The sequence below is a fragment of the Emys orbicularis genome, chromosome 3 (genome assembly GCF_028017835.1).
Source record: "Emys orbicularis isolate rEmyOrb1 chromosome 3, rEmyOrb1.hap1, whole genome shotgun sequence".
Taxonomy (NCBI): domain Eukaryota; kingdom Metazoa; phylum Chordata; order Testudines; family Emydidae; genus Emys; species Emys orbicularis.
Window position 1 is genome coordinate 39,223,732 of NC_088685.1, and position 13,920 is coordinate 39,237,651.

The 13,920-nt window shown below is 43.2% G+C and overlaps 1 protein-coding gene across 1 annotated transcript in view; it reads left to right on the top strand.

Moving 5' to 3' along the window:
- PXDN (peroxidasin) overlaps positions 1-13,920 on the top strand; it is a 158,811-nt gene that overhangs the window by 86,640 nt on the left and 58,251 nt on the right. The window contains exons 10-12 of the mRNA XM_065401091.1: positions 5,153-5,425; positions 6,884-7,000; positions 8,843-9,001. Coding sequence (XP_065257163.1) covers positions 5,153-5,425; positions 6,884-7,000; positions 8,843-9,001 — 549 coding nt within the window. The remainder of the gene's footprint in view (positions 1-5,152; positions 5,426-6,883; positions 7,001-8,842; positions 9,002-13,920) is intronic.

A 13,920-nucleotide genomic window follows, 5' to 3' on the forward strand; every position in this document is an offset into this window, starting at 1 on the left:
CCAACCCCCTGCTCAAAGCAGGACCAATTCCCAACTAAATCATCCCAGCCAGGGCTTTGTCAAGCCGGGCCTTAAAAACCTCCAAGGAAGGAGACTCCACCACCTCCCTAGGTAACGCATTCCAGTGCTTCACCACCCTCCTAGTGAAATAGTGTTTCCTAATATCCAACCTAGACCTCCCCCACTGCAACTTGAGACCATTGCTCCTTGTTCTGTCATCTGCCACCATTGAGAACAGCCGAGTTCCATCCTCTTTGGAACCCCCCTTCAGGTAGTTGTAGGCTGCTATCAAATCCCCCCTCATTCTTCTCTTCTGGAGACTAAACAATCCCAGTTCCCTCAGCCTCTCCTCATAAGTCATGCACTCCAGACCCCTAATCATTTTTGTTGCCCTCCGCTGGACTCTTTCCAATTTTTCCACATCCTTCTTGTAGTGTGGGGCCCAAAACTGGACACAGTACTCCAGATGAGGCCTCACCAATGTCGAATAAAGGGGAACGATCACGTCCCTCGATCTGCTGGCAATGCCCCTACTTATACAGCCCCAAATGCCGTTAGCCTTCTTGGCAACAAGAGCACACTGTTGACTCATATCCAGCTTCTCGTCCACTGTGACCCCTAGGTCCTTTTCTGCAGAACTGCTACCTAGCCATTCGGTCCCTAGTCTGTAACAGTGCATGGGATTCTTCCGTCCTAAGTGCAGGACTCTGCACTTGTCCTTGTTGAACCTCATCAGGTTTCTTTTGGCCCAATCCTCTAATTTGTCTAGGTCCCTCTGTATCCGATCCCTACCCTCTAGTGTATCTACCACGCCTCCTAGTTTAGTGTCATTGGCAAACTTGCTGAGAGTGCAGTCCACTCCATCCTCCAGATCATTAATAAAGATATTAAACAAAACCGGCCCCAGGACCGACCCTTGGGGCACTCCGCTTGAAACCGGCTGCCAACTAGACATGGAGCCATTGATCACTACCCGTTGAGCCCGACGATCTAGCCAGCTTTCTATCCACCTTACAGTCCATTCATCCAGCCCATACTTCTTTAACTTGGCAGCATGAATACTGTGGGAGACCGTATCAAAAGCTTTGCTAAAGTCAAGGAATAACACATCCACTGCTTTCCCCTCATCCACAGAGCCAGTTATCTCATCATAGAAGGCAATTAGGTTAGTCAGGCACGACTTCCTCTTGGTGAATCCATGCTGACTGTTCCTGATCACTTTCCTCTCCTCTAAGTGTTTCATAATTGATTCCTTGAGGACCTGCTCCATGATTTTTCCAGGGACTGAGGTGAGGCTGACTGGCCTGTAGTTCCCCGGATCCTCCTTCCCTTTTTTAAAGATGGGCACTACATTAGCCTTTTTCCAGTCATCCGGTCTCCCCCGATCGCCATGAGTTTTCAAAAATAATGGCTAATGGCTCTGCAATCTCATCCGCCAACTCCTTTAGCACCCTCGGATGCAGCGCATCCGGCCCATGGACTTGTGCACGTGCAGTTTTTCTAAATAGTCCCGAACCACTTCTTTCTCCACAGAGGGCTGGTCACTTTCTCCCCATATTGTGCTGCTCAGTGCAGCAGTCTGGGAGCTGACCTTGTTTGTGAAGACAGAGGCAAAAAAATCATTGAGTATATTAGCTTTTTCCACATCCTCAGTCACTAGGTTGCCTCCCTCATTCAGTAAGAGTCCCACACTTTCCTTGACTTTCTTGCTAACATACCTGAAGAAACCCTTCTTGTTACTCTTAACATCTCTTGCTAGCTGCAACTCCAAGTGTGATTTGGCCTTCCTGATTTCACTCCTGCATGCCTGAGCAATATTTTTATACTCCTCCCTGGTCATTTGTCCAATCTTCCACTTCTTGTAAGCTTCTTTTTTGCGTTTAAGATCAGCAAGGATTTCACTGTTTAGCCAAGCTGGTCGCCTGCCATATTTACTATTCTTTCTACACATCGGGATGGTTTGTTCCTGCAACCGCAATAAGGATTCTTTAAAATACAGCCAGCTCTCCTGGACCCCTTTGCCCTTCATGTTATTCTCCCAGGGGATCCTGCCCATCTGTTCCCTGAGGGAGTCAAAGTCTGCTTTTCTGAAGTCCAGGGTCCGTATTCTGCTGCTCTCCTTTCTTCCTTGTGTCAGGATCCTGAACTCGATCATCTCATGGTCACTGCCTCCCAGGTTCCCATCCACTTTTGCTTCCCCTACTAATTCTTCCCTGTTTGTGAGCAGCAGGTCAAGAAAAGCTCTGCCCCTAGTTGGTTCCTCCAGCACTTGCACCAGGAAATTGTCCCCTACACTTTCCAAAAACTTCCTGGATTGTCTGTGCACCGCTGTATTGCTCTCCCAGCAGATATCAGGGTGATTAAAGTCTCCCATGAGAACCAGGGCCTGCAATCTAGCAACTTCTGCTAGTTGCCAGAAGAAAGCCTCGTCCACCTCATCCCCCTGGTCTGGTGGTCTATAGCAGACTCCGACCACGACATCACCCTTGTTGCTCACACTTCTCAACTTTATCCAGAGACACTCAGGTTTTTCTGCAGTTTCATACCGGAGCTCTGAGCAGTCATACTTCTCTCTTACATACAATGCAACTCCCCCACCTTTTCTGCCCTGCCTGTCCTTCCTGAACAGTTTATATCTATCCATGATAGTACTCCAGTCATGTGAGTTATCCCACCAAGTCTCTGTTATTCCAATCGCATCATAGTTCCCTGACTGTGCCAGGACTTCCAGTTCTCCCTGCTTGTTTCCCAGGCTTCTTGCATTTGTGTATAGGCACTTAAGATAACTCATTGATCGTCCCTCTTTCTCAGTATGAGACAGGAGTCCTCCCCTCTTGCGCTCTCCTGCTTGTGCTTCCTCCCAGGATCCCATTTCCCCACTTACCTCAGGGCTTTGGTCTCCTTCCCCCGGTGAACCTAGTTTAAAGCCCTCCTCACTAGGTTAGCCAGCCTGCTGGCGAAGATGCTCTTCCCTCTCTTCGTTAAGTGGAGCCCGTCCCTGCCCAGCACTCCTCCTTCTTGGAACACCATCCCATGGTCGAAGAATCCAAAGCCTTCTCTCCGACACCACCTGCGTAGCCATTCGTTGACTTCCACGATTCGACGGTCTCTACCCAGGCCTTTTCCTTGCACAGGGAGGATGGACGAGAACACCACTTGTGCCTCCAACTCCTTTATCCTTCTTCCCAGAGCCACGTAGTCTGCAGTGATCTGCTCAAGGTCATTCTTGGCAGTATCATTGGTGCCCACGTGGAGAAGCAGGAAGGGGTAGCGATCCAAGGTCTTGATGAGTCTCAGCAGTCTCTCCGTCACATCGTGTATCCTAGCTCCTGGCAAGCAGCAGACCTCTCGGTTTTCCCGGTCGGGGCGGCAGATAGATGACTCAGTCCCCCTGAGGAGGGAGTCCCCGACCACCACCACCCTCCTCCTCCTCTTGGGAGTGGTGGTCGTGGAACCCCCATCCCTAGGACAGTGCATCTTTTGCCTTCCAATCGGTGGAGTCTCCTTCTGCTCCCTTCCCTCAGATGGGTCATCTACTCCACTCTCTGCATTAGTACCTGTAGAGAGAACATGGAAACGATTGCTCACCTGTATCTCCATTGCTGGTACATGGACGCTCCTCTTTCTCCTTCTGGAGGTCACATGCTGCCAAACTTCTTCATCATCCGTCTGTCCCTGCTGCGCCTGCTCTGAATCTTCAGAACATTGTGGCCATAGAAGCATCTCCTGACGTCTGTCCAGGAAATCTTCATTGTCCCTTATGCAACGCAGAGTCGATACTCGTTTCTCCAGACCTCGAACCTTCTCTTCCAATATGGAGACCAGCCTGCACTTTGTACAGACAAAGTCGCTTCTGTCCTGTGGAAGAAAGACAAACATGGCACAACCTGTGCAGGTTACAACAGCTGATCGCTCACCTTCCATATCACCTTCCTCTTAAGAGCTTCCTCAGCTGTTGCAAGAACTACTCAGAGAAACCTGCAGATGAAAGCTTCAGTGAGCTCTCCCCAGGCAAACTCCCAGGCAAACTCCCTCTGTTAGCCTCTGCTGTTCGCCGCTCAGTTGGTTCGCTGCTGACTGCCCTTATATACCAGTCAGGCCCACTCAAGGCCCACCTGGAACAAAGCACTCCCAATTCACACTTTTCAAACAAACAAACAAGCAAGCAATCAAGCACACGGTCAAACTGACAAACTGTCCCAGCAACAGACACTCAGGGTATGTCTACACTACGGGATTAATCCGAATTTATATAATTCGAATTTAGGAAACTGATTTTATAAATTCGAATGTATTCGGCCACACTAGGCACCATTAATTCGGTGGTGTGCGTCCAAGCTATCATAGTAGCATCGATTTCCAGAGCGTTGCATTGTGGGTAGCCAATAACATTGAATTGCCAATAACATCGAATTGCGGCCACACTAACCTTAATTCGGATTAACAATACCGATTTTGACGCTACTCCTCTCGTCGAGGAGGAGTACAGAAATCGAATTAAAGGGCTCTTTAATTCGAATTAAATGGCTTCGTTGTGTGGACGGGTCAAGCGTTAATTCGAATTAAAGCAGCTAAATCCGAATTAAAGTCGTAGTGTAGACCAGGCCTCAGATACTCACCAACACAGCCCCCCTAATGCAGCACTTAGCGTACCTCCTCTCGGACAGCTCCCAGGCAAACTCCCTCTGTTAGCCTCTGCTGTTCGCCGCTCAGCTGTGTTTCATATATGACCACTAACTTCACCCATAGAATTGTTTTCTGGAGGTGTATTATATACGTTTAAAGGGACACCAGCAACTTAAAAATTACATTCCTGAAAATGTTGTACCTACTTTAGTCACAGGTTACACTTATGATTGCTATAATTGAAAGAAGTTATTTAAAAAAATATTTTTATCTTTTTTTCTCCCATTTTGTGCATTAAACAGCACTTTGTCTAAAGTCAGTTTGTTTTCTCTGTATCACTTTCGTTCTTGGTGAAAAGAACCTTTTAAACAGCAACAGATTATCTAAAGTGTGCTTTGTGCTCTGATATTTTTTTCATAAATTCCTTCAACACAATTTTATAAGGGTTTTTCTTCTAGCCTGTTGATGTTTATAAAGGTCTGGAAATGGATGAAAGCCACATTTAAGCATGGTTCTCTACTGACAGCCAGGCCAAGTTTTGTGATCCACCCACAAAATACAGAAGTATTAGTTGGAGAAAGTGTTACTTTGGAATGCAGTGCAACCGGCCACCCCCAACCGCAGATCACATGGACAAAAGGCGACAGAACCCCCTTACCAAATGATCCTCGCATCACAATAACTCCTTCAGGAGGCCTTTACATACAAAATGTGAACCAGGAAGATAGTGGCGAGTATACCTGTTTTGCAACCAACAGTATAGATAATATCCATGCAACTGCTTACATCATAGTGCAAGGTAAGTAATATTAAACAAGGAAAGACCTTATATTTTTCAAAACTACAAATTAATTCAAAGGAAACTTATTTCTATTTTGTTTTCTAAATAGCTAGAAATGAATTAAACCATAAGTGCATTATTTTAATTGTGTACCCTGTTCCCTCTCCTAATATAGTCAATGGGATTTTGCCATTGACTTCAGCGAGAGCAGAATCTCAGGCCCTTAATCTAAAAATAAAACTTTGGAAGAATTATACACAAATGTTTATATCCTCATTCATGTTTTGAAATGTCTGCTGTTCAAGATTTTGTCTGCTGGTCTGTTTATATAATCACATCTATACACACTGTCAGTGCCCAGTTTGTGTGGGGCCCAAATGTTTTCTGCAGCACCTGGCTTGTCTAAAGATTAAGATGTACGCATGTACTACTGGACGTGGAGTTCTGAGTATGGTTCTGTGTCACCCATCTTTCCTAATCATTTTTCCTTTGACTGATTTGCTGCATGGAAGCTAGCAATCCCTCCAGCCCCCAGATCATTTGTACAGCTTTTCTGAACTGGCAATTATAGTAGTACAAATTATGTAATCAGAGTAACTTTATTTTCAGCGTAATTTGCCAATAGCCTAGAATATAAAATATTTTCAGGAACACTATATGCATACATAGGCTTTTATACATAGGCTATTGCTCTCTAGTCTTTAAAACTGAAAGTGATACTAGCAGTTATATTTTTCCATAGGTTTCCAATATCTTTTAAAAATTTAAATTTGTTCTTTCCTCATCAGTTTTGGGATTTTCCCACTGTTTTTTTTCTTTTAGATTGTAAACTCCTTAGAGCAAGAACCATGTCAACCAATACATAATTATTTTTCAAATTATAGAAAACAAATTGCCCTTATGTGTTTAGTTCCACTTTTCCATCAGCTAACTGGTGGATGTATTTTGAGAACTGAACAAATGCCCGCTCTCATTGGTAATGCTACAATGTTACTGCAGAAGCTGGCCTATACTTCGTTCATTGGTTTTCTTTTGTATAAAGGCACTGTGTGTGTGTTACAAGAAAAGAGCAGCTCAGGCTGGTTGTGATCACGTTGTGTTTTCTTCATAATTTAGTTGAGGATTTTTTTAAAGAAAGAAAGAAAGCAAGATATTTTGAATCCAGAGAACATTCTCTACTTGATTATACCAGTCTTAAGGTACATCATATTTTGGATCTATTATTATGATTATGATTTATTATTTATTTGTATTATAGTAATGCCTAGAGATCCCAACTGAGATCAGGGCCCCATTGTGCTAGGCTCTGTCCATATATGTAAGAGACAATTCATGCCCCAAAGAGCTTACAATCTAAAAGAGCTAGCAGGATCCCTTTCCCCACAGAACTGTGCAAGTCACATAGAAAATAAGTAATATCAGCCAATGGAACATCTTTCAATTGTTGTTTAACGTGTTCTCTTCTCCCTCCTGTAGCTGTACCTCAGTTTACTGTCACTCCTCAAGACAGAATAGTGATTGAGGGCCACACTGTCGATTTCCCTTGTGAAGCACAAGGCTATCCACAGCCCGTTATTGCCTGGACTAAAGGAGGTAAGAAGTTGATTAGAGGTTTTACTTTTAAACCTTGAAAATATTACATCCCTTTTAGAATCACTTATGAGATAGCAGAAAATGTGTATGTGTGTGCTATACAATTGCCTTAAAAACTTCTTTGGCTCTGATGGAAGATATCAAGTTGGTCAGTTAATGTAAAACACTTAGTAGTTATAAATCTAAGTAGATTAAACATATAATGTGATCATCTTTAACTGCCATCTGTAAAATGTTTGTACAAGAAATATTCTTTCCATTCATGTGGAGTAGATGAAAGACTTCGGCACTGATCCTGAGCTATAATCCACTAGCACTGGCACCTGTTCCACTGCATAGAGACTTTGACAAAATAAATGACCAAATGGAGGTTCAAACTGGAGGTAATATGACTTGGCCTGGGCACAGGGGTCCACTCTGGTGGACTACATTTCAGGAATGGTACTGTAAAGATGCTAGGCCAAATTCAAGGGTGATAGAAATGATAGTGTACATAAGATCAGTAAGTAGATCTTCTACAGGGGTCGGCAACCTTTCAGAAGTGGTATGCCGAGTCTTCATTTATTCACTCTAATTTAAGGTTTTGCGTGCCAGTAATACATTTTAACATTTTTAGAAGGTCTCTTTCTATAAGTCTATAATATATAACTAAACTATTGTTGTATGTAAAGTAAATAAGGTTTTTAAAATGTTTAAGAAGCTTCATGTAAAATTAAATTAAAATGCAGAGCCCCTCGGACCGGTGGCTAGGACCTGGGCAGTGTGAGCGCCACTGAAAATCAGCTCGCGTGCCGCCTCTGGCATGCGTGCCATAGGTTGCCTACCCCTGATCTACTACATGTACCAGCATAGTGGTAGGGTGAGGCTATAGCAGGAAAAGCAACTCACAGGAGGTTGCAAGTGGTGGCAGATAAAGCAGAGTTCTAGTAAGAACTTGATCATTGAGGAACTAACAGTATCTATGGATTTTCCCTCTCCTCCACTTCTTAAGGTGGCTCCAAACAAATGTTATGTACAGTGGCCGCAGATGAAGAAAAATAGAGAATGGTGGAAAGGTAGCAGGGGTGGGTGGACAAGACTGGTACTCAGCCTTATTTTTGTGCATTTTGTTTAATTCCTTTTACGTTGGTATATCCGGTTCAGCAGGGCTGTACACTTTTTTCTGATAGGTGGGTGAGATGGAGAGAAGAGATGAATGGTGAATTTTCTTCCTACGTGATGACATGAAAGTAACAATGCTCTCCATTTGCATACTTCCTATAGTGATTTGTTGACTTGATGCTTCTTGGGTGTGAATATCCTGCTTTTCTCTGTTTTCTGCTGTAAAAAGTAGATGTGGAAGAGGTCAGGGACCTGAGGGCTTGTCTCCACAGAAATCACTACAGTGGCATCGCTGCAGCTGTGCTGCTATAGTGCTTCAGTAAAGATGCTACCTATGCTGATGGGAGAGGTTCTCCCATCAGCTTAGGTACTCACCTCTCTGAGAGGCGGTAGTTAGGTTGATGGACGAATTCTTCAATTGACCTAGCACTGTCTATACCAGGGGTTGGGTCAACTTTACTGCATTGTTCAGGGTTGTGGATTTTTTACACTCCTGAGCGATGTAGTTATACCGACCTAATTTCCTAGTGTAGACCATGCCACAGTGTGTGTTCTGGAGAGTAGGTAGTAGTTTCAAAACATTTTTTCTAAATAATTTGTTTTGTGAAACCGCTACTTTTTTATTTAAAAAAATTGTATAGGCTTTATCAAATACTAAATGGCTCTGGGTTGTCTCTGAAATATAGATAGTATTTTATTTTACATGGCTGTAATTAGTAAATAACAAATGCTGTATTTCAGGGAGCCAACTCTCTGTAGATAGACGACATCTAGTGTTATCATCTGGAACACTGAGGATTTCCAGAGTTGCTCTACATGACCAAGGCCAATATGAATGTCAAGCCGTCAACATTGTAGGATCTCAAAGAACAGCTGTACAGTTAACAGTACAACCTAGAGGTATGTTCACTATATCCATATTTGCACCTGTTTAGAAAAAGTACATTTAGGGCCAGATTTTAACAGCTATTGAGGGAGTATCAAGGGAAGTTAGGCAATTAAGCACCTTTATAAATATGGGTCTTAGACTTATGTTAAAATACTCATTGGAATGCTTGACTTATTATTTTCCTCTTGTAAACCATGTTTGAAAGTTGGAGTTAATATTTATGAGTATCAGAGGGGTAGACATGTTAGTCTGTGTCCACAAAAACAATGAGGAGTCCGGTGGCACCTTAAAGACTAACAGATTTATTTGGGTATAAGCTTTTGTGGGTAAAAAACCCACTTCTTCAGATGCATAGAGTAAAAATTACAGATGCAGGCATAAATATACTGACACATGAAGAGAAGGGAGTTACCTTACAAGTGGAGAACCAGTGTTGACAGGGCCAATTCAATCAGGGTGGATGTGGTCCACTCCCAATGGTATTGATGAGGAGGTGTCAATACCAAGAGAGGGAAAATTGCTTTTGTAGTGAGCCGGCCACTCCCTGTCCCTATTCAAGGCCAAATTAATGGTGTTAAGTTTACAAATGAATTGTAGCTCTGCAGTTTCTCTTTGAAGTCTGTTTTTGAAGTTTTTTTGTCAAAGGATGGCTACTTTTAAATCTGTTATAGAATGTCCAGGGAGATTGAAGTATCCTCGTACTGGCTTTTGTATGTTACCATTCCCGATGTCTGATTTGTATCCATTCATTCTTTTACGTAGAGACTGTTCGGTTTGGCCAATGTACATGGTTATGGGGCATTGCTGGCACATGATGGCATATATCACATTAGTACATGTGGAGGTGAATGAGCCCCTGGTGGTGTGACTCATGTGGTTGGGTCCTCTGATGGTGTTGCTAGAGTAGATATGGGGACAGAATAGGCAACAGGGTTTGTTACAGGGATTGGTTCCTGGGTTAGTGTTTCTGTGGTGTGGTGTGTAGTTGCTGGTGAGTATTTGCTTCAGGTTTGGGGGCTGTCTGTAAGCGAGGACTGGCCTGCCTCCCAAAGTCTGTGAGAGTGAGGGATTGTTTTCCAGGATAGGTTGTAGATCCTTGATGATGTTCTGGAGAGGTTTTAGCTGAGGGCTGTATGTGATGGCCAGTGGTTTTCTGTTGTTTTTCTTGTTGGGCCTGTCCTGTAGGACAGCAGTCTGGGTGACTTCTAGGTACTCATCTCGCTCTGTCAATCTGTTTCCTCACTTCCCCAGGTGGGTGTCACGGAGTTTGGGGGAGACAAGGCCCTGCACCCCCGGCTTCCTGCGATTCACCATGACTTTCAGCCAGCCAGTAAAACAGAAGGTTTATTTAGACTACAGGAACACAGTCCAAGACAGGTCTTGCAGGTACAGACAACAGGACCCCCTCAGTCAGGTCCATCTCGGGGGGCCCCAGGGAGGCCAGAGCCCCATCTGGGCTCCCCTCCATTTTCCCAGCCAGCTCCAAACTGAAACTCCCTCCAGCTGTCTCACCCAGCTTCCCCCCGGCTCCTCCCTCAGCCTTTGTCCAGTTTCCCAGGCAAAGGTGTCACCTGGCTCCAACCCCCCCTCCTGGTTCTCATGTTACATGCTCAGGTATCTGGCCTCAAGGAAAGTCTCCCATCTCCTATGCAGACAGTCCCAGCAAAACTCCCCTGCAACCTTCCCAGGTCAATACTCCCCTCTCCCTGCTGCGTCACGAGCACCCACGTAGTATTCAAAGAAAACATTAAGAACAGTCCCATTTCGTCACAGTGGGTATTGTAGTTTTAAGAATGCTTGCTAAAGATGGTTTAGGTGTTATTCTCTGTCTGAGGGATTGGAGCAAATTAGGTTGTATTTTAGGGCTTGGCTGTAGACAGTGGATCGTGTGATGTGTCCTGGATGGAAGTTGGAAGGATGTAGGTAAGTAAAGCGGTCAGTAGGTTTCCTCTATAGGGTGGTGGTTATGTGACCATCACTTATTTACACTGTAGTGTCCAGGAAGTGGATCTCTTGTGTGGACTGGTCCAGGCTGAGGTTGATGTTGGGGTGGAAATTGTTGAAATCCAGGTGGAATTCTTCAAGAGCCTTCTTCCCATTCATTCATATGATGAAGATGTCATCAATGTAACGGAGGTAGAGGAAGGGCGCTAGGGGATGAGAGCTGAGGAAGCATTGTTCTAAGTCAGCCATAAAAATGTTGGCATACTGTGGGGCCCTGTCAACACTGGTTCTCCACTTGTAAGGTAACTCCCTTCTCTTCATTTGTCAGTATATTTATGCCTGCATCTGTAATTTTCACTCCATGCATCTGAAGAAGTGGGTTTTTTACCCACGAAAGCTTATGCCCAAATAGATCTGTTAGTTTTTAAGGTGCCACCGGACTCCTCATTGTTTTAGCTTAGAACCTAGTCCAGCAAATCCCTTACATACATGCTTAACTATGGACATGTGAGTAGTCCCATCATTCAATGGGTAGCAAAGATAAGGAACTCGGTTGTCTCTGTTTGTTCAACATCTAGCTCAATAGGACTGTGATCTTGACTGAAGTCAACAGGAAAGCTCACATGCTTATAGTTATGCATGTGTATATGTGCTTTGATGGCTCAGAGCCTAACACAATAGGATTTTTTTTTTGTCAGTTGGAAACTTTGCTGCTCATTCTCATAAATTCTGACGACGTGTATTTTTAGCTTCCGGTTTTCCTTACTGTTTGCTTAATAAATGAAAAGGTCAGAAGCTGACCAGTATTTATGTCAGAGTACTTTTGTTTGAAGAAAATGCTGCTCTCTTTGAGACATTTTTCTGATTTATTTTTTTGTGGAGGGAGGTTTACTCTTTGGATGACTGTTTTCTCAGATTTTGTGGGGTATTTTTGTGTTGTGAAAATTTTGCCTTTCTTCTGCGTGTGTTTCCCATAAGACTGCAGTACATGTGTAACTAATTAGGCTATGGTTTTTTTCATGATGTGTTGGTGGCCAGAACCCCAAAATTTTCTGTTCCCAGAGCAAAGGAAAGATGGTCTTCCCATAGTATTCAGTGTCTTCCTGAAACAGAAAATCAAACAACATGAAGAATGTTGTCCCTTTCCCATTTTTCTTTTTTCATAATCTGCCTCTAAGGATTAAGTGGGAACATTTTAGTTTGTGTTTTGTACTTGATCCTCTTTGTTGACATATCAGTGTTTCAAGTAATATTACTAACTGAAAATGCTTTTGAATTACATGTTTAATCTCATTGAGTTCAGTCGTTGCTCAGGGAAAATACCCATTGACTTCAGCTAAAAAAACCCAGTACTGATACCAGTCAGGAATCTAGAGTGGACAAGGACAGAAGCTGCAGGGCTAAAAAATTATGTTCACTGACTGAACTCATTAATTAAAGTTAAATCTAAATGTTGCTGAATTTATACAAAATATTACATTCAAGAAACTATGTTAAAAGAATATTATTTAGGTTGCAAAGTCAATTACACAGAAGTTAGAAAGTGCTACCAAAAAGTTGCCTGTACAACAGAATAGAGGGGGGAGAGGGATAGCTCAGTGGTTTGAGCATTGGCCTGCTAAACCCAGGGTTGTGAGTTCCCTCCTTGAGGGGGCCACTTAGGGATCTGGGGCAAAAATCAGTACTTGGTCCTGCTAGTGAAGGTAGGGGGCTGGACTCAATGACCTTTCAAGGTCCCTTCCAGTTCTAGGAGATAGGATATCTTTATTTATTTATAATTTATGGTGCTCACTTAATGAGAAGTTACTCCAAATTTTGTTTTCGCCTCATTGTTCAATATGTTGCTCCATGCCTTAATTGTCTGCAGACAGAATTATTCCTTTTTTACCTGAGCTGTTCTGTGGTGCTCATCACTATAGTATCTGAGGGCTTCACAAATATTAATGAATTTATTTTCGCAACATCTCTGTGAGATGAGGGAATACTATTATCCCCATTTTGCACATGGGGGAACAGGGGCACACAGAGATGTAGGTCAAAAGTATCCATTAGTTTTGGGTGCCAGTTTGAGACACCTGGTACCTGATTTTTTTTACTTAGCATTACATACCACTTTATATGTCAAAAGCACAGCTCCCATTGTCTCCAGTTCTCAGCACGTTTGACATTTCAGTGTCTGGATGGGAGGGCACAGACTCCTCTGCCCATTTCCCCCAACCATGACCCTTTGTCCCCTGTCCCCTCCAACCTGTCCCAATTCTGTCTTTCTCCTGATTTCTCATCTCAGTCCCATTCTCCAGACTTAGCCAGTCCCAGTCTCCACTCTTCAGGCTTCTCAACCCAGGCCCAGTCTTATAGCCCAGCAAGTCCTAGTCTTAACAGAGCATTTATGAACTGCAAATTTTTTTAATAAGTCTGCCAACTTTAAAAAATTTGGTCAGATTGGCCAGGAAAAGCACATCCCTCACAGAAAGGCCATACATACCTCTGTCAGATTTCAAGTGCCTGCTCCAAAGCATGGCACTAGAAAGATTCAAAAAAGATCTCCAGGGACAATAAGCATTTTAACATAGGCGAAACAACATATTTTTACATAGCTTCATGCTTGGAAGTGGCTGCACTATTCTGCCTAAAATTTTCTAAAAAAAAATTCAGCCTGAAGAAAATGGAAAATTTCAGCCCAGTGGTTAAAGTTTGGCAAAGTAACAAGCAACTGAAAAGAGGTTCTTATAATGGGAAGTGTTGGGGGAATAGGTGGTGGTATGAGCCCCACCTATAATCCTTATTCTGAGCTTTTTGTGTACAAATAATAGGATGAGTAGTTTACTTGAAAAAGTTTTCCTGTTTTTAGTGCCATAATAAAGACTCAACTGTTGTATGTGCAGCTCTTACTGCATTCGTTCAGCTAAGTTGTTGTATGTGATTTTGAGCTATGCCTTTGTAATTTTCTTTATTGTATAAACTTAAAATACTTTCACATTTTTTA